Raw genomic sequence first — 26,135 nt, 5'->3', positions numbered from 1 at the left:
GGGTATTTGTATATTGTATTCCTTTTGCTTTATTATTGTATTGTTCTCAGCGAAGGGATGCTGCTGGAAATGTGAATTTCCCTGCGGGGATAAATAAAGTATCTATCTATCTATCTATCTATCTATCTTAGAGATAACACTCCAGGGTAAACATGTAATAAAGACTCTATAGAGAAATAAAATATAAACAAGTATCAGGAAACAAAAGCAAAAAATATTTACTACGAAGTGCTTAGAAAACTGGCAGAAGTTATACTGAAATCACAATGAAAACGAATAGTGCATTGTAACAACAGTGCACTGAAAAGTGCAATATCATTTAAACCCAAAATAAACCACGAGGTTTATAATTTCACAGTTCGGTGCAAGAGTATATATTTCAACAGTTTAATCTAGCAGCATCAAAATAGAAAAACTAAAAAAAAAAGTTTTTTGCAAAGGGACAAGGATTTTATGTACTAATTGTATGTGGTTTTGGTATTGATTATAACTCAGTTTCGGCATTGGTCTGAAAAAATGTGGTATTAAAATTCGCAAAACATCAACTCAAATTTTCCAATATTACTGGATTTCTTTAAATGGAAGGTTTCCATTAATGTTCAGTATACAAGGTGGTAAAGTGGATTAGCAGGTGCATGCTATTGTCGCCAACAATCATCTGACACAAGCAGCAAGGGAAGGAGGGTCAGATAAAAGCAGTTCTGTTCAAAACCCGGGACATGGTCAGATCTCTCTCATTCTATTTTAGATGAGCTTTGAAGTCTGGTTCTGGTATTTTGGGTGTTTGAACACATGCTTACATCAGGTACAGTGCTAAGTACTAACAATAAGACATTATAGTCAACGGTATCAAGTTTAGTTTAGCTTTAATCAAGGGATTGAAGTATGTTGGGTGTTCTGACACATGCTTGCCTCAGGTACAAGGCGGAGTGCTAATAATATGAAATTGTGGTCAATGGTATCAAATTTAGGTTAGCTTCAATGCAGGGATCGAAGTAAGTTTTCAACTTCAAGGCAGTTTAGTCAGACTTAAGAGTTTTATATTATGGTTCTAAACCAGATTTAGTGTTTTACAGAAGGCTTTTTAGAACATTTTACAGAGAAAAGCCTCAGATTAAAGTATGTCAAAATGTCAAAGTCAAGTCCTATGGTTTTCTTCAGACGCTGAGATGATCTTGATTCATTTAGGATTAAGTGAGGTTAGAAAAACGAGCGGATTGAACCTCTGAAAGGGTTTAAATTATTGTTTTTGTTTTATTTTATTTTAAGATTTTATGACAGGGTTATGGTTTGAAATCAGGCTCTAAAAACAACAGTGAGAGATTTCAATGCGACTATCCGTCAATAGTCTTATGCCTCTGTTAAAAAAAGTCACTGTAAAAAACAGCAACGCAGTACTCAAGTGTCACAAGTACACACCTGACACTCCAGTCAAATCCTGTGACATGACACCTTTTCGTTTCAATGTAAACTAACAACATTAACAAGACACCGCAGCGCAGGTGGATAGACAGAAAGCACGCGTTCTAGTTTTCATCTTTCTCCCTTTCTAACCTTAAAAAACCATGAAGTTGTTTGAGTGAAATGTGATGTCAACGCCATGTTTCATTCGCCATCTGACACTCAGGTACATAATTCATTCCTAAAGCTCATGTCTAATTCACCGTAGCGAAATGTGACCTTCCAATGAGTCAGTGGCTGACATAATCTCATTTCTGAAAGGGCTGGGTAATATAACCAAATAATAAAGTCTAAAAAATGTTTTGTCATCGGGACAATTACAATTGAAATCGATTTTTAACAGAATAAACCGAGGCAACAAACTGTCATGTCCAGCATGGTCGCCGTGGCGACCGGCTGGCCCCGCCCCCTGGGCACCGGCTGTAGCAGATTGCCTAATTTGCGTGTGTGCTTCTTAAGGGGGGTTTTGGGTATTGCCGGTGGCTGGTTCATTGCATTTTCTGTTCTGCATTAACCTGTTCTGTTTAACTTGAGGAATCCTGTGTTTGCCCGTTCTGAGTAAAGGCCTGTTTTGTGAGTATTCCTAGTCTGAGTTCCTGTTTGCCTGTAAGCCTGTTTTGGTTTTGTTTTGTCCCTGAGTGTTGGACGACTTTTATTTCCTTAATAAAAGTATCTGATCCTTAACGCGAATAAGTTCTCCCTTCCTGCCTCCTGCCTCCGATCTGGTCCGGTCCCGTGACAACAAACATTTTTTAAGAAAATATTGACTTCAAAATGATATCCAGGGGAAAAGATTAGTTCAATAACAATTCATTTAAATTATTTTTAGTAAACTGTACTTTTATAGCTTGTGAAAAGAGCTATACATAGTTTTTGCCCAATCATGAGTAATAAAAATGATTCGACCCAAAGGGGGGTCAAAGTGCAATTTCCATGCCACTCTCATCCTACCGTCTGTTACCATGTCAGATTTGTTTTTATGTTTATGGTTTGGAGACTTTACTAGTTGTTTAAAGACCTAGTTTGTTTTTATTTCTTTTTCCTGGTTTTGGTCAATAAATACCATCTTTTGTTGAGCACACCTGTCTCTGTTTTATCTTCCCTGCGTTTTGGGCCACTCGCCAAATGTTACAATCACTGCATAACAAAATCCCCAAATCTTCTTGGACATTTTCAGGATAATTTATTTCTCAATTCCAATCATTGAAATGGATATACTGGAGTGTGATGGGTCTGAGCTGTCACATTGCGGAGATCGTAGTTGACAGGAATTGTGGGAAATGTAGTTTTTGGGCAAAGCAGTCTTTTGACACATTTATTTTTAAACGCTCAGACATTTGAAGCTGTCATGGGCATCTTAAAATTATGTGGTGGGCCACATTTGGCCTACAGGCAATGCAGTGCTTAGAGACTGGTTAGAATTATCATAAAAAACGCAATTAAAAATAGTGCACCGTTGCAATAGTGCAATGAAAAGTAGTGGAATAACATTAAGCAGCAACAAAAATTCCGAAATAAAGTACCGCATTTTCCAGATTATAAAGCAGACTAAAAAAATACAAATTGGTCAGAAATTTGAACGTGCATCTTGTAATCTGGTTGCGCCTTATACGCAGACAAAATTGGAAATTACCGTATTTTTGCAATTATTGATTAGTTAATACATTTTATCAGTGAGCACGAGCATTGGTGACAACATTGATCACACCGGAAAGCAATTATAAGAGCACCAAATCCTAGCCACTAGGCTACCAGGGACATAGATTGTTGTTCGCAATTGAAAAACATTGAAAACAATGGCGATACGCCCAAAAACACATGCAAGGCTTTCAAGTCTTATCCTAGGTAGCACGGTGAACAGGTGGTAAGCAGCCCTACGGTGGTCCAGTGTTCGATTCCAGCTACCACGGCTGCGCCGTGCAGTATTTGCATGTTCTCCCTGTGCTTGCATGGGTTTCCTCCCACATTCCAAAAACATGCATGTCAGGTGGATTGGCTGGTCCAAATTGTTCCTAGGTGTGAATGAGCGAGTGAGTTTTATGTAGCTGTGTGCTGAGTGACTGGCTGGCAACCAGTTCAGGGTGTCCCCTGCCCACTGCCTGGGGATAGCTCAGATGGGCTCCGGCAAGGACCGGCATCCTACGCTACACTAGTGAGGATAAGCGGCACAGAAAATGGATGGATTGATTTTTTCCAACTGATCAATTATTGCACGAATACAGAAGTATTTTATTTTTTTATGCAACCATAGCCATTACAGTAGTTTTAATTCATTGCACCTTATATAGGAATAAAAATATCAAAAAGACAAAACAGTTCAATTTTGTGTTACGTATGAAGGTCAAGGTGCCTTTCATAATCCCCTTGTCGCTAACTTTCAATTTCCTGAGCCCCCCACCAGCTGGAGGTATTTCAGCGACGCCGCAGGGGCAAAGGGGTACCTTTCAACGGGATGTATCGGGACAATCTTTCCGTCTCGGTCACCGAGCGGTGAGCTGTCGGAACCTTTTGTTTTCATCCCGTTGACCACTGTGGACAGGTTGATGGATGCTTTGCGGACACTTGATTGGCCGCACTGACTCTTATGTAATGCCCATATTACACATTGAAAACAAAGAGCAGTATTATTGCAGAAATCTTGGATTAAGAGATTTCAGTAGCTAAGAGTTAAGAACCAGACAGGCGTGAAGTAATTCAATTAGGGTGTCATGGTTTCCAAAATGGGTTAGAGCTTTGTGGCAGGGTTACCATTTCAAATTAGGGTTTCAAACCTGGGTTAGGGTTTCTAACCTAGGTTCAAAATGATTATGATGTTTTTTACAATCTTTCCAATGCAAAAAAATGACATTTTACAATTTGAACGCAAATTGTTATCTTAGAATAATTAAAATGACATCACATTTAGGTGATTTGTGTTTATAATGCATTTTACGGATTACCTATGTTTTATGCTTTCCATTTTTGTCTTGTCTATCTTCTTCAGGGGAAATTAACTGCCTCAATTTGATCCCTGACGATAAACACTGTTGGCCCACACATCAATTATAATGATGTATAAAAAGAATAAGGTGGGCTACATTGTTCAATTATAACAAAAGTATCAAGGATAAAGTAAATAAAGACATCCATCCATCCATCTATTTTCTTCACCGTTCATCTTCATCAAGGTCGCGGGGGTGCTGGAGCCTATCCTATCCTTTTTTGGGCAGTGAGCGGGGGACACCCTGAACTGGTTGCAAACCAGTCGCAGGGCACACAGAGACATACAAGCATTCACACACTCATTCATACCGAGAGACAATTTGGCCAGGCCAATTAACCTGACATGCATGTTTTTGGTATGTGGGAGGAAAGCGGAGTGCCCACAGGCACGGGGAGAACATGCAAACTCCGCACAGGGGAGGCTGGTAGCTGGATTGGAGCCCGGGACCTATAGAACCGCAAAAGGTAAACTTCCTATTTTTATAAAGATCCTTTGGAACCAGCGGTTTTTCATCACCGAATATAAACATACATAGATCCTGATAATGAATACTTAGAAAAACAAATCATTGTGTTGTGGTCTTACACATAATCTACTATTCACTACAAGGAAGCAGCTATAACCACATAACAGGATATCTGCCAATAAGAAATGTTCAGAAACAACTTAACACTAACCTAAAAGTAATAGTATTAAACCCTAAATTGCAAAGACATTAAGACATTAATATCAACGTGATACAAAGATAAATTAATGATTTATGATTTTGTGTTGGGAAAAATACATCCCCCTTACCATTATATCCAATTTACATCAAATCTTCCTGTTAAATTTTACTTCAAAGATGTTCATGCTAATTGAAATGACATCAATTAAAAATCTTAAGGTTTGACACATTCAACTCATCAACCAATTAGGATGAAGGCGTTCTTTGAAAAGTTTGATAATTGGTTGTCCGGTGAGGTGCAGTTAGGGGAGGAAGGTCATTTAAAATAATAAATATATTTAATAGTTATTTTTTTTCAGTGTTAAAGTTGTTTCTCATTTAACTTCCCAATTTTGGGATTTTCTTTTTCAAAATTGCTGAATTTCCACATACAGTTTTATGAATATTATTAATTCAATTAGTATGTAACGTATTATTGTGCTGAGCGTCTGTATATGAGGTACACAATTTGCTTGCCTCATGGCAGTGGGCAATGGTGAGACCAAAGATTTTGATTTGTTGCAGACTTCAGAAAAATGTATTAGTGATAAAATTAGCAAGAACAGTAAGTCAAGCCATCCAGTATTTTTTTTTCTCATTGCATTGACTTTTTTTCATAATAGAGGATTACCTAGCTATTGACACTTTTATTTAAGAAGAGTAGTGCATCGACTTTATTTATAAGTTAAGGTAAGACAATAAAACATGTTTCCTATGCTAAAGTTGATATATTTCTTTCTTGAGCTGCCAATGGAATAATGAATAAGATGTAGGTTTGTTTATTTTATTTATCTGACTGTGCCTCAGATGACACAAACCTCACTGCATGTCATTGTGGTTGTGTCAACATCGTGCGCTAACAAAGTTGAGTAAAGTTTTGTCACTTATGTGGGACATTTTCCAGGACTAAAAGCTGACTACAACAAAGCCCACTAACTAGAAATATATAACGTATTACATTTTGGAAGCAAGTTGTCAGGCACTGATTGTAAATGATTCATACTCTCAAATTCACCTCAGGAAAAGTCTCTAAACCATCCGCCTGACATCATATCAAAACTAAACTATGACTTTTGCCCTGTTGTGTCCTTTTGTTCCAGTAGAGTTACGTCTGATGTTTCTGGCCCGGAGCTATGCGGCCGACTTCCGTGTGTCACCCGAGCAATTTGATCCGCCGCCTAACCAAACGAAAAAGCAAACATGTCGCTAACATCTGGGCCCGGTTTGTTTTAGCTTGGCCTTAAGCCGACACTTCCGCAGGTGGTATTGTGAAAAGGTAGTGCAGGTACTGGCGTCGCTACGGAGACTGGAGCCAGGAAAGGGGCTTAGGGAATGCAAACATGTTGTGTGCCAGCCATCCTATAACTCCTGAGGGCATCAAGGCAGTCACTTGAGCACTGGGAACGTAAATTACCTGGACACAAACATACAGCTGGGTGTGTACTTTTTTCCCCAAAAGAGTGATCTTTTCTTGCCCATTTCAGTTCTAATCCAGATCTTCTTGGTCATGGGTAGAAGACGAGAATGTCATCGTAGATTGCTCTTATTGTTGCGGTATTCTAAGTAGTCTGTCTTGCGGTGAGTATGTGCCACGTTGTGTTTGTAAGTTTAATTATCGCGTAATAAGGAGGATTTTCAATTAATGAAGGGAGCATCTGAGGGAGGTTGACAGGTATGAGATTGAGAGACAGTTTAAGATATGTAACACTTACTTCAAATAAAAGTGACTGTTACTTTAAATGAACATGCACAAAGCAATTTTTTATTTTCTTGCTTGTAGTAGTTTGCATGGGCAAACTGGACTAGCTGAGCAGTCTCTAGTGGTAGCCTTTTGGACTGTTTTGGTTCCATAAAATTCGTATTCCAAAATTCTCCTGTTTGGAGGTGCTAATATAAAGATATGCCTTTGTAATTAGTAGCGGTAATTGTTACTTTAATTTACCATTGTAGGAAACAAAATAATGTAAATGTATTCCCTGGTTTGGGAAAAACAAAAATGACAGCAGCAAAATGTTTCCTTTCGATTCATCACAAATATTATCAATCTTCTATCATACACAACTTATGTTACAGCATAATTTTTTTTTCATGCACCGCATTTAGTCGTGTATACTTTTTTCTTTTTTTTTTTTTAAACATGAAGAACTCAGAGTCTGAGTCCGAATTTTGGGTTTATATAATGGGATTTAAACCTGGGTCACAATGGTGAGAATGCCAAACTCTTACTACCAGACTACCAGTCATATAGATGACATGTGAAAAGGCATTTGGTTTTATTTTTTTAATCACACTATCTATAGTCATGGTACCAAAAACAAATTAATAGTGTTATTATTTATTTTCTGATTTTGGTTCTCTGAAGAATCTAGAAAAGGTTGTTTGATTGTGGCTTTCTGGTAAGCAATACATTTTCACATTTAGGCATTCATTTCAATCGTCACACTAGTCTGTTACAAACTGACCCAGCCCCTCATAAGAGAAGTCAAGTCAAGTCATGTTTATTTGTATAGCCCTTAATCACAAGAAGTCTCAAAGGGCTGTACAGACTACAGACTATTATTACACCATCTCCTGATCTAAAACCTACACAAGGGAAAGGAAATTAAGAAGCCTTGAGGTACACATACGAACCAAGCCCCCCCACCACCACCCCCCCCACACCCCCCACCCCCCCTGCGTATTTCTTCTTGGCCCTTGGGATCACTACTAGACCAGCATTTTTCGAATGAAGGCTCCCGAGCAGGAACAAAGGGAAGGGAAAACTTATACGGGACTCTCAGGAAAAATGTTTGGGGACCCCTAACTTTTTCAAGTTAGGCAGTTTTGTTACTTCGATTTAATTTTATCTTCTAAAATCCCTGGGACAAACGATTGAGCGAAGACGTCTATTTGTTTTTCAACCAACTTTTAACTTCAGGTGACTTTTAAAATATTTATTGACGTTAGTTTTTCAGGTTGATGGGGTGGGACGGGTCGGTTGTTTAATTTTAAGTCATTTATCTCTAAAGAAACACATGAGACTCATTTCCAGGCTATAAAGTACACTCGAGTGGACCCTACGTTGGCAGTGACCATTCAGCTGGCTGACCCGATCCCACACACATAAATCAAGCCCCCGACACTACCGCCACTCCTGCCACCCTAAAGCCTTCCTCTGTAGGATGACGTCAGAGGATTGCATTTTGCATGTGAGTCTTGGCTTCCACAGCAACCACCCAACCTTCACGCTACCCACCCCCGACCTAGGGAGGTTTTTTTTCCCTTGTTCCACAGAGGTATTGTTTTGTGCACTTGAATTGGATCGGCCTCTAACTCATCTCAGCAGGCATAATGGTGTAAAAAAAAAGCCAAGAAAATGCTGCCTCGCAAACTGGCACAGTCTTGTAAAAACTTTGAAAAGGTCGCGTCAAGCTCTCAGACAGAAGCTTGCTACTGGGAAGAAATACAAAATCAACTTAAATGCCTTGTTTTTTTTTCTTCAATACAAGCAATTAAAGTACAATACACAAAAAAATGAAGCAAAATCGAAAGAATCTAGTATAGACAGCAAATTTTACCAAAATTTCCCAAGTTAGAATTAGTATTATCTGTAAACAAATAACCAGTACTAATCACCTAAACAGCACCACCTTATATTAACGAATGGGTAATTACTAAATTATGCACAAACCAAGAAATAAAAAACGTTGGATCAGGTGAAAAGCATGCTTCTGATTAATAATTTTACAAGGAATATTTAATACGCAATATTTTTCTGAAATAAAACATATGACAAACTTCACATCCGGCCCAAACAAGGTTTTCTTCAATTCATAATTGATCTTGATTCATTATATTTCATCATACACTAGGAATCATTGTGTATTTGTTTTCACTGTAGGTTACATCTCTTTGCACTTTTTATTTAATTGTAGTTTAGTAAATAATAGAAAATTGCCGTTTTTTTTAAAAATTATTTTAGGTGATTTTAGCTCAATTTTGATAACATATAAAATGCAAGCTACTGATGGAGCCTGAATATTACTTTTTTATTTAATGTGGGGATTTTTATACCAAGGAAATTTGTCATTTCTACCTGTTGAAAATTAAAGATTACTGACAGAACTATCACAAAACATTGCTTTATTTATCTGATCATATTGGAATATTCATATGAGCTCAATAAGTTCAATTAGGTTCACTAGACCATATGCGTCATTTTGATCAGTCTAACCCTTGACTTGTAGCCAAAATTCATATTTGGCCCTTCCTTCTGTTTGACCTTGACAGCCCTGATGTATAATAATATTTACACTGAAAAGTCAGGAAACTATTATGCCCCCGTATGTATCAACTGGTGAAACCAACTGACAAATAACCATGTATGACCTAATCACAAAGACTTCTTAATTATCACTAGTGTGTCATTGCTTTTTTAGTACCTTGTTGGTGCAAGAAAGCAGTACAAGAAAAAAATATTTTAAAAAATTAGCTGAACTATTTGGAAAAATGAAATTAATAATCATAGAGCAGTAACCATCATTGGCTAACACTATTATTCAAAGTTTTGGCGCCCTAAAACACACAAACACAAAGGCAATGTTACATAAAATATGATATCTTAATGTAGTAAGCCAAACAATTTGGGTACTAGTAGGCTACATAAATCATAGCAAAATTACTAAACTACATCATTTAGCAACAATTAAAAAATGTGTCAAAAGCTTCAAAACAAAACAAATGATAATACCATTGTCATCTATAACTTTGGTATCGTTGCAGTACCATACCTGTCAACCGGTAAGTTTTTGCCGTACAAAATACGTTTGTTCTGCATTTTAAGATATGTACGACGCACAAGAAAATCTGTACGGAAAAACGCAAATTTGGCAATTATGGGTACCATCTGATATACACCGACTATCACGAAACGGCAAATCAATCAAGTCAAACGAGTTCGAGCTGTGTAGTGAAAGGAAGTCCGTCTCTTTTTAGAGAACCGGCTTTTTCGGCTCAACTCATTAAAGAGAGTGGGCTCTCAAACGTCTCACTTGCTTCGATGCATTATATTGCGAATTATTATGTTGTATACAGGTTGTCGCAAAAAAATGTACTCACTCTTAGAATGACGAGAAAACCTTTATTTATGAACATAGAGTGAAGTGAAATAGCATCGATTTCATGAGACAAATGTAATTGAAGAATCATGTTCGCAAATGTTCAAAGTGATGACCATTATTGTCCAGACAACGCTGATAACGCGCAAACGTCGCGAAACACATAAAAAGAGTTAGTACATTTTTTGAGACACCCTGTAGATAATTTTCCAAAAAGGAAGTATAAAAGGAGAAAAGAAAAAACTTTTGATGATACGTAAAAACGTTTTGTACACTTAAAATTACAGTTACTGCATACCCGTCAACCTGTACGTTTTTGCCGTACAAAGTGCGTTTATTATGCATGTTAAGACGAAGAAGAAAATCTGTACGGAAAAACGCAAATTTGTCAATTATGGGTACCATACACAGACTATCACGAATCGGCAAATCAATCAAGTCTAACGAGTTCGAGTTGTGTAGTGAACAGTAGTCCGTCTCTTTTTAGAGAACCGGCTTTTTCGGCTCAACTCATTAAAGAGAGCCGGCTCACTTACTTTGATGCATTATATTACGAATTATTATGTTGCATAAAGAAGTTAAAAAAAGGAAGTATAAAAGGAGAAAATGAAAAAAGACAGGTTTGTGGTTATCCCTTTAATCAGTATATTACCAACAATAATTTAATCCAAAAAATGAATTAATAATTTGAATAAGAAAATGGATTATTCTACTTAATTATATTTGCATGTATTTTTTCCTTCCACAGTGAACGTCCAAGCTACTTCATTTTTGAACTTGTTTTCATAATAAACCTCATTCATGTCGAGCAACTCAGTATCTCACCACAAAATGTTAATTAACAATATATATATGATATAAGGAAACACATGTACAATATAACATGTTAAACTACATAAATAAACACGTTCGAAAAAAAATATGGTGTAAGATTATTTTGTATTTTGTAAGGGAAAATACGACAGTTTGTAAGAGCATGGAGCCCTGGAGGTATTGTAGGCAAGCTCCCTTTAAACCAGGAAAACGTACAACAGATTCTGGACCCCAAAGTTCATAAAACTAAATCATGATGTCATTTATGGACCTCTACTGCATTGCAGAACCAACTCACGGTGACCTTACTGAGTTGTCTTCAACCAAAAAGTGGTGAATGACGCCAAAAGTTTGGGCCAAATAGGGACACTAGGAACCCGCCGCTAACACTACAAGTCTCCGCGAACCTGCCAACATCGCATCCCATAACTGCGCATTCGAAAGCACACGCCGGTGAGACGGGGCCCGTCTTACCGGTGATGGACGCTTCTGTTCGGTCGGGACGCGTAGAGGGAAAAAATCCACTCCGACTGTGTTAGTCTGGTGGCTGGCGGCCGAGGACGCTTGGCAAGGTGAGGAGGACGACTTGACTGCGGCCGCAGTGAGTGAGTGTGCGGAGGAAACTGGGCTCCGCCAGCCTGCCAGCTGCAGTTTGCTGGCGCACAAAATGCGCGGGCACGACGTCAGGTGGAGGGGGCGCGTTCGTGTTGACAGGGGTAACAGAATGGGCGGGAAAATCTAGTTGTTTGCTAGCAACTTTACAAAAGTCAATTTCTCAACGCTATCTCTTAAATGTTACCTTTGACGAGAGTTTGTGTAAGTACTACTTACTTACTTACTTACTTACTTACTTACTTACTTACTTACTTACTTACTATATTCAACAGGGGTCTGGAACCTTTTTTGACCCATAGAGCCATGAAAGCTAAAATAGAGCCACACCATATTCTTTCAGAAACAAATCAACAAAATTAGCCAAACCCGCTCTCCAGGCAAAAGCTCATTCCTTAGTACATTTTATTTCACTGCATGATGTTAGATATTTGATAAGATCGATGATATAACAATGATTACATAGTCTATGTCCCATATAAATACATACCTGTACGTTTTTGCCGTACAAAGTATGTTTATTAAGCATTATAAGACGTGCTCGATGTACAAGAAAATCTGTACGGAAAAACGCATACTTGTCAATTATGGGTACCATCCGGTATACACTGACTATGACGAAACGGCAAATCAATCAAGTCAAACGAGTTCGCCGCAGTAGCCTCTATCTCGGTATGGGTTTTTTTTCCGTTGCAAACAAAGCGGTTTGATGCGACTGTGCGCATGCACCTGCCGCCTCGGATTTCATGTGGAAGTTATGTAGTGAAAGGAAGTCCGTCTCTTTTTAGAGAACCGGATTTTTCGGCTCAACTCATTAAAACAGCTCACTTGCTTTCATGCATTATATTACGAATCGTTATTGTTGTATAAAGAAGTTAAGAAAAAAAGGAAGTATGAAAGGAGAAAATGAAAAAAGACAGGTTTGCGGTTATCCCTTTAATCAGTATATTACCAACAATAATTTAATGCAGAAAATGAATTCATAATTCGAATAAGAAAATGTATTATTCTTCTTAATTATATTTGCATGTATTTTTTCCTTCTACAGTGAACATCCAAGCTACTTAATTTTTGAACTTTTTTTATAATAAACCTCATTCATGTCGAGCAACTCAGGATCTCACAACAAAATGTTAATTAACAATATATATGATATAACGAAACACATGTACAATATAACATGTTAAACTACATAAATAAATATGGTGTAAGATTATTTTGTATGTTGTAAAGGAAAATACGACAGTTTGTAAGGGCATGGAGCCCTGGAGCTTGACAGGTATGTAAATATGAATATACCAGTTAAAAATCTTTTACTTAAGAGTGCTGAGGCTCATTTTGACCGTCACTTTTGTCCCTAATAACGGTTTCGAAGCATGGTGCGAGCAAAGTTCTTTTGTAACAATGTCACAAAATACTGCAAACAAGAATACCAAAGTATTTACCTACAGGCAAGGAGGAGGAGTGGGCGTGTCCGGTCCTGTGTCCGCCCGTTCCAACCACTCACCCAATGAAATTGCTCTAGGTTCTTTGCTAGAGCTCCTGTTTTTGTGTGGCTTTTTATGATAAACTGTCTCAACATTGAACATAGATTGCTTAGTGAGCTTCTATATATAGGTTTATTTTGCGAATCACAGCTAATACTGGGCCTATAGGTGAGACACCTCGACAGTAAACATTTGTCAGAATTGTGTCCTGGACCGACGCTTCCAACAATTAGATTTGACTCTGCTTTGCATGTGAAACATTCTATTCTGCATGTAGCAGTATGTCAAAGGATAAAGTAAGTTCCACCTTTTCTCTGAGCCATACATGGATTGCGAACCATAGGCTCACGATTCCTGTTCTGAAATATGTTGTTTCAGCGCCTAAAAATTAGAAAAATAAGCTGATTTAATGCATGATGTTTCTCTCAAATTGGAAAAGCCAAAGTAGCATTTCAACCAAACTTTCACGGCACCTTTTTTAAAAAAAAATGTTTTGCTTTTGATACCTCCAAATTTAAACAATGCTTTCCATAAACACAAAAGCACTTTGTTGTCAAAATAACTTTTTATTTCATTAACACTGAACTTATGGTAAATGGTCTGCATTTATATAGCGCTTTTCAAGTCAATGAAGACCTCCCAAAGCACCTTACAATGTGCTTCACACTTACCCATTGACACACACACTCACACACCAATGGGGAGTCAACCATGCATATGCAAAAACTTTGGTAGGACATTTCAGAACAAGATGTGTCCAGTGAAGTCATCACACGATTTTGTTTACCATGGCAATCGCATACCCGCGGACATGCACAGATATCCTTTTGAGAAAAGAAAAAGCTCTGTTGAAGCTCTAACCGTCTGTACTTATCCATATATTCACTTCTCTCAACACACTGCTGTGCTACGCCTACTCACCGTTTTGGGGCCGCCTACACACTCTGAAATGCCAGATCCAGGAAGTGGAGGCTTCCTCAATGTGTGGACATCCCACTCCTCCATCTAATGCTGACTTATCATACTGAAATCATTCCCAGAGGTGTGGTACTTACCGATGAGCAGCGCCTTTATAATGGGTTTAAAAAATAATGACCAAATAAACTCATTAAGATAGATAAGATAGAACAATAACCCTCAGGAACAATGCTTCTGAATATAAACAGGATGTTATGGCATTGAATGAGTTAAAAACATTAAGAATGTACAACAATTTTAATTACTAACAAAACAATAAAAGGCAACATTTGTTGTTGTTTTCCCTGTTTATTTTGTAGTTTTTCTGATCATTTTAAATTGTGTAGACGTATAACAAATTTTCAAGGCAATATTTAAAAAATATAAAAAACATAACAAAATATAACAAACATATAACATATAACAAACAATTTACTGCAAGTGGGGAAGGAACACAGAATGATGCTGAAAGAGAAGTTTGTCTCGCTGTTGAGTAAATAAGTGTTGCATTATTTTTATAAAATGTATTATCGCGTAGTAAGTGGAACTGCAATCTTTAATAAGGAGAGCAATTGGTTGAAGCAGAGGTTGAATGCAGAGGGGCACTATCCAAATCGGGTGTTCGCCAGCTTCCCATAAGAACCTCTATGGATGAAATGAAATGACCTGCATTTATACAGTGCTTTTCAAGTCAAGACTTCCCAAAGCGCTTTACAGTGTGCTTCACATTTCCCAATAGCGGCCATGTAAGGCGCTAACCTGCTTATTGGGGGCATTAGGGTTTCAGTGTCTTACCCAAGGACACTTCGACATGTAACACGGAGGAGCCGGGATTCAAACTGCGATCTCTTGATACCAAGACGAGCGCTCTACCTCCTGATGACCTTTCCATTGCCACAATATCTGTCCCAGGGAACATTTGAATCTTGCAGGGTTTTGAAAGACTCATCACTTGGGCAAGTATGAGTTTCAGGTCCTCCAAGTCAAGGATCGTAGTTCTGAAGAGGGGGAAGGTGATGGACAAGTTCTGGCTCTTAATCTTTGGAAACAATATTTCAAGAATCTCGGAGCAGCCAGTTAAAAGCTCGGGGAATTTCTTTGATGCAACTCAGAGACTCTACTGCTTTCCAGGAGTCTGGTGAACAACTTGGGAGTGTGGCTTGCCTGGTAGATTCAAAGCCTGGATCTACCAGCACTCCATTTGGCCAAAAGTCTTGTAGCCTCTTCCTTGTCTATGCAGTCTTGCTAAGGGCCCGGTCACACAGCCGTTTGCGTCTGTATCGCGGGTAAAATTTTGCGGGTTTTTTTGCCCGTGGTTGCCCGCGATGGAAAATGCGCAAAATTGGCCAACCCGCTGTTCATCTGTGGTATGCCCGCAAAACAGACGCCGGCGACTGTTCCGCTTCCTCATCGCGTCATTTCCGCGTCATTTTCTCGTGTGGACCACGGGTATAAAAGCTCCCGAGCCGGTGTTGTGCCCAAATCCGACTCCAACGCAAAATCAACTGACGTGTGCTCGGCAAATCGCGCTGTATATACGCGGAGAAAGGCGTTTGACCGTCACACGCGTAACACGCTAATTTCACGTAATAACACCGCGATACAGGCGCAGAACATGCTATTATCATGCTCCACCCACGATTACCCGCTGAAATTTCCTGTCCTACCCATGTGTAACCACGCCCTGGCCGCGGCCAGAGCACGTCGTTCCGCGTAATTTCCGCGTCATTACCTCGTGTGCCGCCCGCGGTTAACACGTGCTCAAAGTTTTGAGCAGCTCAAAACTTTTTCGCGCGGCCAACCGCGTGTGAATTTCCGACCGCGAGTAAAGCACTGCTGTATCTCGTCTATATGGCGGTCTGAAAGCGTCCAACAGCGCCCTACAGCGTCTGCTTCACGGCCAGAAATTTCTGGCCGTGGCCGGCTGTGATATTTAGACTGTGGACTTTAATGAAGGAGATGGAATAAGAGCTTGCTCTGTCCACTCCACGCATCGGCCCGGAATTGCAGTACCTCCGGGAACGGTGCATTCGCAATGATCGCAGCAAGGCTTTAAGGCTAGGACCTTAGCCTGGCCGTTTGGCTGAGAGTAAGAGTCCCGGCTCCTAGGCTGTGTAGCGTATTATGAACTGACCGATAACGGATAATGGATAATGAATCAAGAAGATAGAACAATAACCCTTAAAAAAATTGGGGAGTGCAGGCCTTGGCTACTTCCCAAACATCCAAGTGTGCCAGGCCTGGACATTACCCTCACCTAAAGGGAGCAGACATAATTGGGCGCCATCTTGCTGCAAAGGGAGCCTAAAATCCTCAAAAAGGCTAATAAAGTCGTAGTAAATTAGTTTTACGATCACTTTGAGTCTTAGTAGTAAGTATTCTTCCTTGTGCTCTTTAGCACTTGTTTTCAGTTGCACTACGGTGACACATAGTGCTAAAAAAAAAAGTCCCTTTAATACAAGATTACCCAATTTTAGGGTGTTCAATGAAACAAAATAGTGTTGTTTTTTTAAAATGACCAAACTATTGGGACATACTAAAGTAATGGATGTGTCTAAGACTGACCCAAACCTCTTTAGTGTGTAGCCTTCTGGTTAGGGGTATGATTAGCTTTATTTACAATCATTCTGATATTAGGTTTAATAATTACTTTTAAGAGACTTAAAATCTCAAGTACCCCAAGGAGTCTCTTCACATACCCAAAAATGTACACCAACTCACATTCTACTGGATGAGAAACCACAATTTTACAAATATGATGAAGGAAACCAGATCTAACCTGGGAAACAGGTTAGGACATGGTATTTATTTTTAATCTCAGAATCGGAGCGAGGCCAACAACAAACAAAACACTGCCAGACTTCCAAATGTCTATGTAAATTCAGTGCACAAAAACAAATCAAAACACACTTTTCCAAATATTTTCACAAATTTTATTTTATTTTTTAAAACCGTGCACATGACAATGTAATTGTCAAATATTCCAAACCATATTAAACCCAACAGTTTTATTTCCTTTACAAAGATACAGTTTTACACTTAGCATATCATTCAATGGAAGCGTTCAGGAAAAAACGAACTGATCCCATGCTGCAGGTCATAAACTGGGTAAAATTAAATTACAAATATATAAACCTTTTTTCCATATAGAACTTGTGGAGTGTTTAACCACAGTCACACTCGCTAACTACAAAATGTCAGCGGTACAAAATGTTAGCAAACGAGAGACTGAAAGTTATAAATATGAGTGCTTGACGTCTTAGCTTTTTAAAAATATATTTATAAACTGTTGAATTAAGACAATTGTTAGCAGCTTCAAGCGGAGTATGCTGGTGTTTTAGAAATCACGACAATTCTTAGGAAATGCAATCATAGATTCATATGTAACTTATGTCGAATTTGAATTAAATGTACGGCATTGTTAAAAACGCATTTTATACTTTATGATAAGATAATGGATGTACATTTTTTTAACTTTGGAATGCTTACTTAAAAAAAACATTTATAAAGAAGTAAAAAGCGGATTTACAGATGGATGGGAGTGAAGTCAAGGCACATTTTGTCAAAACATCGAGTCAGTCCTTCATGTTTTTTTTCTAGCAATAAAAAGCCAGAAGTTAGCAAAGTTGATTATATGACAGACAAACATAGGAATTATGTTCAAGTAGCAAATGCTAAGAATGTGTTTGTTAGGACTGGCCATATAAGTGATCTTCATGCCTTGAATTAGCAATTTGTTTTGGTCTGTTTGTTAAGATGAAAGCAAGCACTCAGCGACATTAGCATAGCATAGCGAAAGGCTGTCGACAGCTTAACTTTTACGTTAAAACTCATTAAACAAAATAGTATAATGATTTTTAGGAGCATTTTTTACTTCTCTCAAGAATATGAATCCCTTTGTTTTCAATTTCCTAGATTTTATGACCCCCTCAATTCTACTTGAATGACTTTCATTTCAGGTTAAGAGAAACGCATACCCACGTTACCGTAGATTAAAGGGTACAATAACACAAGGATAATTATTTATGTTCCCGTTAAAGTTGTGTGTGTGTTTTTTTTAACATAGGTTACACATAATTTATGGAAAAAGATGGCTACTCATTCACCTTAAAATTGTTAGGTCAACAAATATGAACACTTTTTGTTAAGTTTAAGGAGAATGTTATATCTTTAAGTCTAAAACCTTAAAAAATAACGAGCGAAGGGTGTTGCTGGGAAATGCAAATTTACTTGTGTTTCTTAGCCTAAACACTGCAATTAAAACAAGGCAGTAAGTCATATTTACAGACAAATTCTGTTTTTGTTTCATTACACTGAGGGTAAGCGGTTTTAGTTATTAAGTTGGGAACATTTTGAAGAAGTCTTTCAAGACCTTTATTTTTCGTATTAATGACTGTCATGCTATGTAAGCTCTCCTAATTACTTTGTGCAAGAGGCAATAATGAAAGCATTTACCTGGTTTACACATTTTTTGCCAACTCAAGTTTAAGTTCTGTTTGGTTTCACTCCTTAAGGATGTGAGGGAGTGTAATTTGTGTAAAAATAAAATAAAACAACATAAGGCAGCTGGCTTTACACAAAATGTTGAGTGTAAGTAAAAGTGTTGATTGAATTTTTGTTAAGTATGTTTCTTTAAATCTGTATTTCTCAACTTTCTTTATTGTCATATTATGCTAACAAGCCTTGTCAGAGTGTGTCATCCAATGTTATTAACTGCCAAGATAACATTGTTGTCAAAGTATTTTATAACACAGCGTAGAAAATAAAAATATATTGTTTTGAGGGAAATAAAGGGGAAAAGTGCAAGCATCCTTAAAATAGCCTACAGATATCTTAGTGGTTTTTAGCATTTAGACTTTGTGTTGATTGCTACAAAAATAAGCGGCTAAGCCTCTGAGAGAATTGTATGGAATGTTGTCTCTCAGACTGAAAAACGATGGCAAAAACGCTATTTCAACATTCATATCGCTGTGATACAAAAAAGGCATCTTTACAGCTTCTTTAATTTAGTTTCTGTGATTTGATGGATTTGTCAGACGTCAAAAGTGCTTTTTGTCAAAGATTGTAGCAGTGAAGATAATATTTCCGTGTGCTTATGTTTTTTTTGTTGTTGCTTTAAAACATCACTTAGAAAAGGCAATCATGACTGCCAAGGTAGGAGAGGGGGTTGGGGAAGGATCCCTGTAGTTTTCACTTATTGGTTAGACTTTTCCTTAATGCTCCTCAAGCCAAGATGGACGATCGGCGCCGGGCATTTTCAACTTGATGTGGAACTGTTGCAGGGTTTGCTCCAGCTGCTCCTGGTTTCCCGAGTAGTAGGCGGCAATGGCGTTGTGAAAAAGGATCAACTGATTGTGCAACACTTTCACCTGAAACACCAACATTAGACTTAAGTCATTCTTCCAAAAATGGTGATAAACATTTAGCATGCTTTCCACAAAACACCAGTCAGACAGAATGGAAATGAGCAAACATGTGAATCCCCAAGTGAATTAAGTTTGACAAGATTTAGCTAAAAATACTACAACTATTGGCTTGAATTTTCATGATTTTGTTGAAATACAATATTCCCCCAGGATACTGCTTCCGCACCTAACAATATGGAATAAGATTTTTTTTTTCGGGTCCTCGAGACCGCTTTCTCTCAACAATATCACAAAGAACGAATTATTTGGCGTGGCTAAAAATTTACAAAATGTAAACCTTGAGGAGTTTGTGAGAATGAAACAGCGAGTCACATGCCTTTCTCTAAGAAGCCAGTTTGCTATTGGTCGACCTCATACAAAATGCTGATCAGCTCTTGGTTTATCATGGCATCTAATAATACAGATGTGCTCTTGATTGCACTCCCTCCCACAATTAATTTCTTTCTTCATTCAATTCAGAATCTTGTGTGCTTGTAAAGACCTTGAGTTGGTTCAAAAAGGTTTTTCTTTGTGATGTATTTTTTTTTGTTATAGTCCCAAGGTTTGCCATGATGTTAAGTGGAGAAGCAAAAACATGATAACTAGGGAAACAAAGCTTGTTATTATTAAGAAATATGAAGAAGGAACACAAACCGGCACCCTTGCCAAGTTGCATGCCGGTAACTAATCGGCGATCAGACTGGTGTTAAAAATAAGTAGGCAATTAAAGCAAGGAAATCTTCTAACTGTATGAACATTTTTGCAGGTGGAAGTTTTAAAATCAGTTTCATTTTAATATCCGGCTGCAGTCTCCTCCACCCTCTGTATCCATTTGCTATTTCACGCAACCAAGTTAGGTCACACCAAATGCACTGTATTTTCTGGATTATAAGGCAAACCAAAACCCCCCAAATTAGCCAAACATGTGAAAGTGCGCCTTACAACCTGTTGCTCCTTGTATATCGCAAAATACGGTGGACCAGTATTTTTAAGAGTTCGTAACTACACAAGGTTTTACGGTATACTACTGTATTTGTGCAATGATTAATCAATGGAAAAACATCGCAAATGGTTTTATGCAACGGGACTTGAACTGAGTCAGGGCAGTGAGGGTGCAAAACTTTTAAATCGCTAGACCACCAAGATGACTTGCAATAAGGCTTTCGATTCTATCTCATTATCATACTATTTTTACTAACAGAGCCAGACATGAATTTGAGAGAATCCAGAAAAGAAAAAAAACTGTCCTAGAAGAAACAAATAGACGCGAAATCAAGATTGATCATTAGATACACCAAATAGTTGTGTCCTTCAATGTGCTTTTTTTGCATTTATCTATATATTTTGGGGAAACTTTGTGTTTCTTCATTCTTTAACATTCATTTCTGTGACCGTTAAAAACGGTGTGATAATCAGATAAAATTGAATGCCTTTTCGTGTGTCATCTGTACCACTACTGGTCTAGCTATTAAGTTTCAGCATTCCCACCATAAGGCAGTGCTTCTCAAATATTTCCTGTCACGCCCTCCCTCGGAATAAAAAATCCTCTTTTGAATCAAAAGTGGAATCAGAAAGCTTGATGTGCTTGAGAAAATGGAACGCTTTTTTTGGCCACATTTTACTACAGAGGACTTCTTGAAGCGCAAGTAAAAAAGTAAGTAAAACTTCACTTTATTCATCTTCATAGAGCATATTATTTTATTAAATGTTTATTTTTTTTAGTACAAAACAATACAGGTTACTTATACAAGCCGTAAACATACTTAAAACCTACATAGCACTAAAGCAACTTACAAACCAATTCAACTTACGAACAATCGTCCGGAACCAAACTCGTTCGTAGGTAGGGCAGCGTCTGTACACGTCGCTTGTACTCTGTGCTATATGCAAGGTGTGGAGGTTTAATGTGAACATAACACCGCGAATAAGAGTGCCGCTGCTCCCTAGTGTAGTTGCCGTGCAATTGCACTTCATTTTTTGGAAAGTAAAAACATAACAAATAGTTTCCTGCGGCCAAATGCGTCCCTGGTCCATTATTTAAGAACCACTGCTGTAGGATAGGGTATAATGGCTCGAAATACATGAGCTAATTACCATAGCTTTATCCCTTGCCATACAGAAATGTCTTTTTGTGATCCCCCACCTCAGAAGAAAATGTCATATCCTGGGTTTCGTACGGTATTTAAACATAATAGTGAATACTGTTTCTGTAAATCCCATTTGTACTTTGATAGACACATTCCTCGTTTGCCAACCTTGTTCTCCTCCAGGAATTTGAGTTTGACCGAGACGTCATTGCGCATCTTCTCATATTTGTCTCGGTGCATCTGGAACTGTTGCTGTGACTGCTCAATCTTGGGCAGGGTGTTGGCGTCACGCGGACCCAAGTTCAGCTCCTCTAGATCTGTGCGGTAAGCGTCGTACTCCACTCTGCCCGGTGTAAATCAGAGCTTACATTGAAACGGCTTGATTATACCAAAAAAAAATTGGCTTCACATTTGCAATTACGCCTTTTAAGTAAGACAGTGGGTTTAGTTAGTATTCAGAAATTGAAATGGTATTTTCAATTCAGCAATATGTAAATTTTGTATAGTCAATTGTTAGAGTTGTGTCTGATGTAAAAACAATACAAGAAAAAGTAATTCAAATCTAGATGTTCTACATTTTGTCATAAATACAGGGTTGTTGTCATTACTCTTCTTCTTTTTTGACAGTACAAACTGTTTCATGCAGTTACCTGGCATTCTCGTATTGCTTGATGTTGATCATGGTGTCTTCGATGGTTTTTTCCACGAGGGTATTGACACTGTTGATGAAGAATTTGATGGCGCCCAACAGAGTTTCGCCATTTTTGGATAAGAGCTTTTGGGTTTCAGCGTTGTAACCAAACTCCTCCTGGAAAAAAAGTTTCATCAATGACTTTGATCTTAAATTGTACCTTTTCTGCCTTAAAGGATATGTATATGACATTGATGCCTAGAAGCTTTCTTTTTTGATCCAGACTCCACAAATTAAATCTGTGTTGTTTTTTTTATAAATCAGTGCCATTCTCGTAAATACAAAATCAATGAAATATATAAAAAATAAAGAATGTACCATGTGCAAATAATTTTATAGTTAAGCTTTGGTTAAACAAAGAATATGAATTCAAAATGTATTTAAATAATTGAACATTTTACACAATAGCTTTAACATAATTAACAATTAGGGAAAATAAACACATTATGACGTCAAATTATTGTTTATTTTAAATAACGTCAAAAGGATAAATGTTTCAATAGTCCTTTAAAAGGTAATATTTGATCACTAGATGTCGCTGTATTGTGTAGTGTGACCAAAAATGAGTGCTAAAAAGCTAATGGAAGAATACATACTACAGCTACTCAAAGTGACCAAACCCTACTATGTTTCGTCTCAATCTTTTGCCAAGCATTTCACAAGGGTTTTGTTTTTAGGGGTACCGTTAGCAGCAAGACGGCAAACAATCATGTGAGTTCCCTCTAGGGTGAACCTTATAAATACACATTTCTTGCCTAAGAGTATATTTATATATATTTTTTTAAGTAAATAGTTTTTTTTTTAATGGTTGAAGTCTGTATTTAGTAATCAGAAGCGCTAAATAATAAACAATGTCCTTTTAAATACTGTATTTTCATGACCATACGGTGCACTGCGTTAAAACATGCAGTCTCAGTTGCTAGTTCCATTTCTGTATTAAACATATACACAGGGCACACCGCTTGATAGGGCGTAAGTGCTCTCTACTGCGACTGCCCTACAGCAAGTGTGTGCATTTAAAAATAGAGTAGTAGAGTTTTGTTATTCAAGTATTGATTACAAAATAAAACACACGGATAACAACTTGTGGGAGTTCGATTTTTAGCTTCCTCCATTTGCGAACCATCAATGAATTAATCTTCAATTTTCTGGCGGCTGCTTGGTTTCCATGTTCTTCCGCGTGGCGTAGAAATCTACACATGGTGGACGAAAACACTGAAAGCGTTCAATGGAGGGAAAGTGAGATTTGGGATTTAATTCATGTTTAGGGACAACTCTGTTCAGCCTTTGGTAGCACAATAACTGTCAAATTTCTAGATAAGCTCACGTGAGCATCCATGAGTACTTCCGCAAAAATGGACGCATTGCATGTGACATCACGTGCCCTATTCTACACAAGCTGGACCCTTGTCGCGTTCACACAGGAGACACATAGAAGTCACAGGAGATGGCATACAAGTTGCATTTACTAGCAAATATGAAATATCTCACAAAAACGTCAGATTTCCCCCAAAAATCAGAATTGAGAGTTAAGCTCTGCAGTGTGAACCTAGCCTTATATACACACCCACACATCACCCATTAGCAGTGACGCCCACACTTCCCACACAGCCTCATGGTGTCCTCAGCTACGTCCGCCGCTTTTCATCACACACAGGTCACACTGAGAATAACAGGATTCAGGGCTAAACACTCTACTGAGACAGCTCTGATCAAGGTAACAAATGATCTCCTACTGGCAATGGATTCTGGCGCTTCATCACTTTTGCTGCTGCTGGATCTTAGTGCTGCCTTTGACACAGTGCACCACAATTTCCTACTAGAACGGTTAGAAAAATGGATTGGTCTCTCAGGAACCGTCCTCTCATGGTTCAGATCCTACCTCTCAGATAGGACGCACTGTGTTAAATATGGCGAAATTACATCTGAGCCTTTTAGTGTTACCTGTGGTGTTCCGCAGGGTTCAGTGCTTGGCCCCCTTCTTTTCAGCATTTACATGCTTCCATTAGGTGATATTATTCGCAAGTACAATATCAGTTTCCACTGCTACGCAGACGACACTCAGCTATATCATCCGTTGGAGGAATCTGCCACACTAAACTGTGGAAATTTGGAGGCCTGCCTCATTGAGATAAAAGAGTGGATGTCACTCAATTTCTTGCGCCTTAACTTTCCAAAGACCGAAATGTTAGTCATTGGTCCATCTAAATGCCGCGACTTATTCTCAAAAACTGCTGTGAACATTGACAAATGTCACATCACACAGAATGACTCAGTTAAAAATTTAGGTGTCATATTTGACCCTTATCTATCCTTTGAAACGCATGTAAAGAAAATTACTAGAACCGCTATCTTCCATCTTCGTAACATTGCTAAAATTCGTTCTATACTGTCTCAGTCGGATGTGGAAATTATAATTCATGTGTTTGTTACCTCCCGTCTTGATTACTGTAATGCACTACTCTCTGGTCTCCCGAAGTCTAGAATCAAGTCTCTTCAGCTGGTACATAATGCCGCAGCGAGGCTTTTAAATAGGACAAAAAAATCCAATCACATCACACCGGTTTTGGCTAACCTGCATTGGCTCCCAGTTAGCCTTAGATGTGATTTCAAGGTTCTCTTAGTATTATACAAAAATCATACATGGACTTGCTCCCTCTTATCTTTCAGATCTGATTCCCCCCTATGTCCCGGTCCGAAGCCTATGTTCTGAGAGTGCCGGTCTTCTGGTGATCCCAAGAGCAAAGAAGTGTTCTGCTGGTTCGAGAGCGTTCTCCATCCGGGCACCGGTGCTGTGTAATGCTCTTCCCCCTGAGATCTAATCTGCAACCTCAGTGGAAATGTTTAAATCTAAGCTTAAAACTCACTTCTACTCTATAGCATATGAATAACCTACTCTTCTCGTCGGCTCTAGAGCAGGGGAATGTATAAAAATATTGTGAAAAATAGTCAGTGTAATAATCTGTGAATCCCTTTGAGACTCTTCGTGATTTAGGGCTATACAGATAAAATTGACTTGACTTGACACTGCACTATACGGACACCGCACAATCTGAGACTTTTATGTGCACCTTATGGTCTTGAAAACACAGTAACTGGTAAAAATTCTTTGACAAAACACCATTTGCTTTAAATACATTTTGAACACTAAACAGGGTTTGTACACCTTGGCCAAATTTAAGAACTTTTCAAGTACTTTCAAGGTCAATTTCTCCAGTGCCTTCAAATGAAGAGATCCAGCATCAAAATAACTTTTTTGTCGTCGACTTTGATGACTAAAATGTAGTCGCTATCCTGTTGCTAGCAAATACTTTGTGCTATTTTGAACTGTTCCTATCTATTATATAGGATCTTTTTGTGTCAATGGGCTGCCGTAAACTGGCATATTGTCATTCTGCCTCAACAATGCATGCACAGCTTGGCTACTTCATAGTTGTTTAAAAACATGGAAAGGGTTCTTTAGGTGTTGGGTAATAATTGAAAAATTTGCCAAATTTTTTTACTCATTTTAATGATATCGATTCCTGCCAAAGAGTGCATTCAAACTTTCAATCGTAGAGACTGCTGATCTTTGACTTTTTGTTTTATTTATTTTATTTTTCACGTGTTTTTCAGAGAATCTATGTCTAAATTAGTTAAAATAGAATGGTCAATAGTTGTTTTTTTTGCATTTTAGCATTTTTGCATAGCACTGAAGAGTTTATATTTTTAATTTATAAATTATTGTTTCGCATTTTCATGGATTCTATGTTGCTATTTGACTTTTAAATATCTTCAGTGTAAAAAGCTAACATCCCTTTGTATTTTTTTTGTTTTTTGTCGATCTGTGAATATTTT

General features: G+C 38.0%; 2 protein-coding genes, 1 long non-coding RNA gene and 1 pseudogene across 5 annotated transcripts in view; 2 read left to right on the top strand and 2 right to left on the bottom strand.

Moving 5' to 3' along the window:
* The window catches only part of fhdc1 (FH2 domain containing 1), a 73,905-nt gene extending 62,236 nt beyond the window's left edge, over positions 1-11,669 (bottom strand). The window contains exon 1 of the mRNA XM_088343127.1: positions 11,534-11,669. The gene's annotated coding sequence lies outside the window, so the exon portion shown is untranslated. The remainder of the gene's footprint in view (positions 1-11,533) is intronic.
* A 97-nt stretch (positions 11,670-11,766) lies between these two features.
* LOC148361340 (uncharacterized) lies at positions 11,767-22,509 on the top strand. Its single transcript, XR_015851128.1, has 3 exons — positions 11,767-11,875; positions 21,791-21,931; positions 22,235-22,509. It is a non-coding gene; the product is annotated as an uncharacterized LOC148361340 (long non-coding RNA).
* On the top strand, positions 16,004-16,150 carry LOC148361341 (U2 spliceosomal RNA; annotated as a pseudogene).
* Positions 17,026-26,135, bottom strand: part of arfip1 (ARF interacting protein 1) — a 23,199-nt gene continuing 14,089 nt past the window's right edge. For all 3 annotated transcript variants that reach the window (XM_088342111.1, XM_088342113.1, XM_088342112.1), the window contains 3 exons: positions 22,258-22,415; positions 21,776-21,950; positions 17,026-19,484 (listed from right to left, as the gene is read on the bottom strand). In XM_088342111.1, coding sequence (XP_088198237.1) covers positions 19,329-19,484; positions 21,776-21,950; positions 22,258-22,415 — 489 coding nt within the window. In that variant the 3' untranslated portion in view covers positions 17,026-19,328. The remainder of the gene's footprint in view (positions 19,485-21,775; positions 21,951-22,257; positions 22,416-26,135) is intronic.

Source organism: Urocampus carinirostris, chromosome 8 (genome assembly GCF_059441175.1).
Source record: "Urocampus carinirostris isolate Australia breed hairy pipefish chromosome 8, RoL_Ucar_1.0, whole genome shotgun sequence".
Lineage (NCBI taxonomy): Eukaryota > Metazoa > Chordata > Actinopteri > Syngnathiformes > Syngnathidae > Urocampus > Urocampus carinirostris.
The sequence above is the reverse complement of the archived record's forward strand: the minus strand, read 5'-3'. Positions and strand labels throughout refer to the sequence as shown.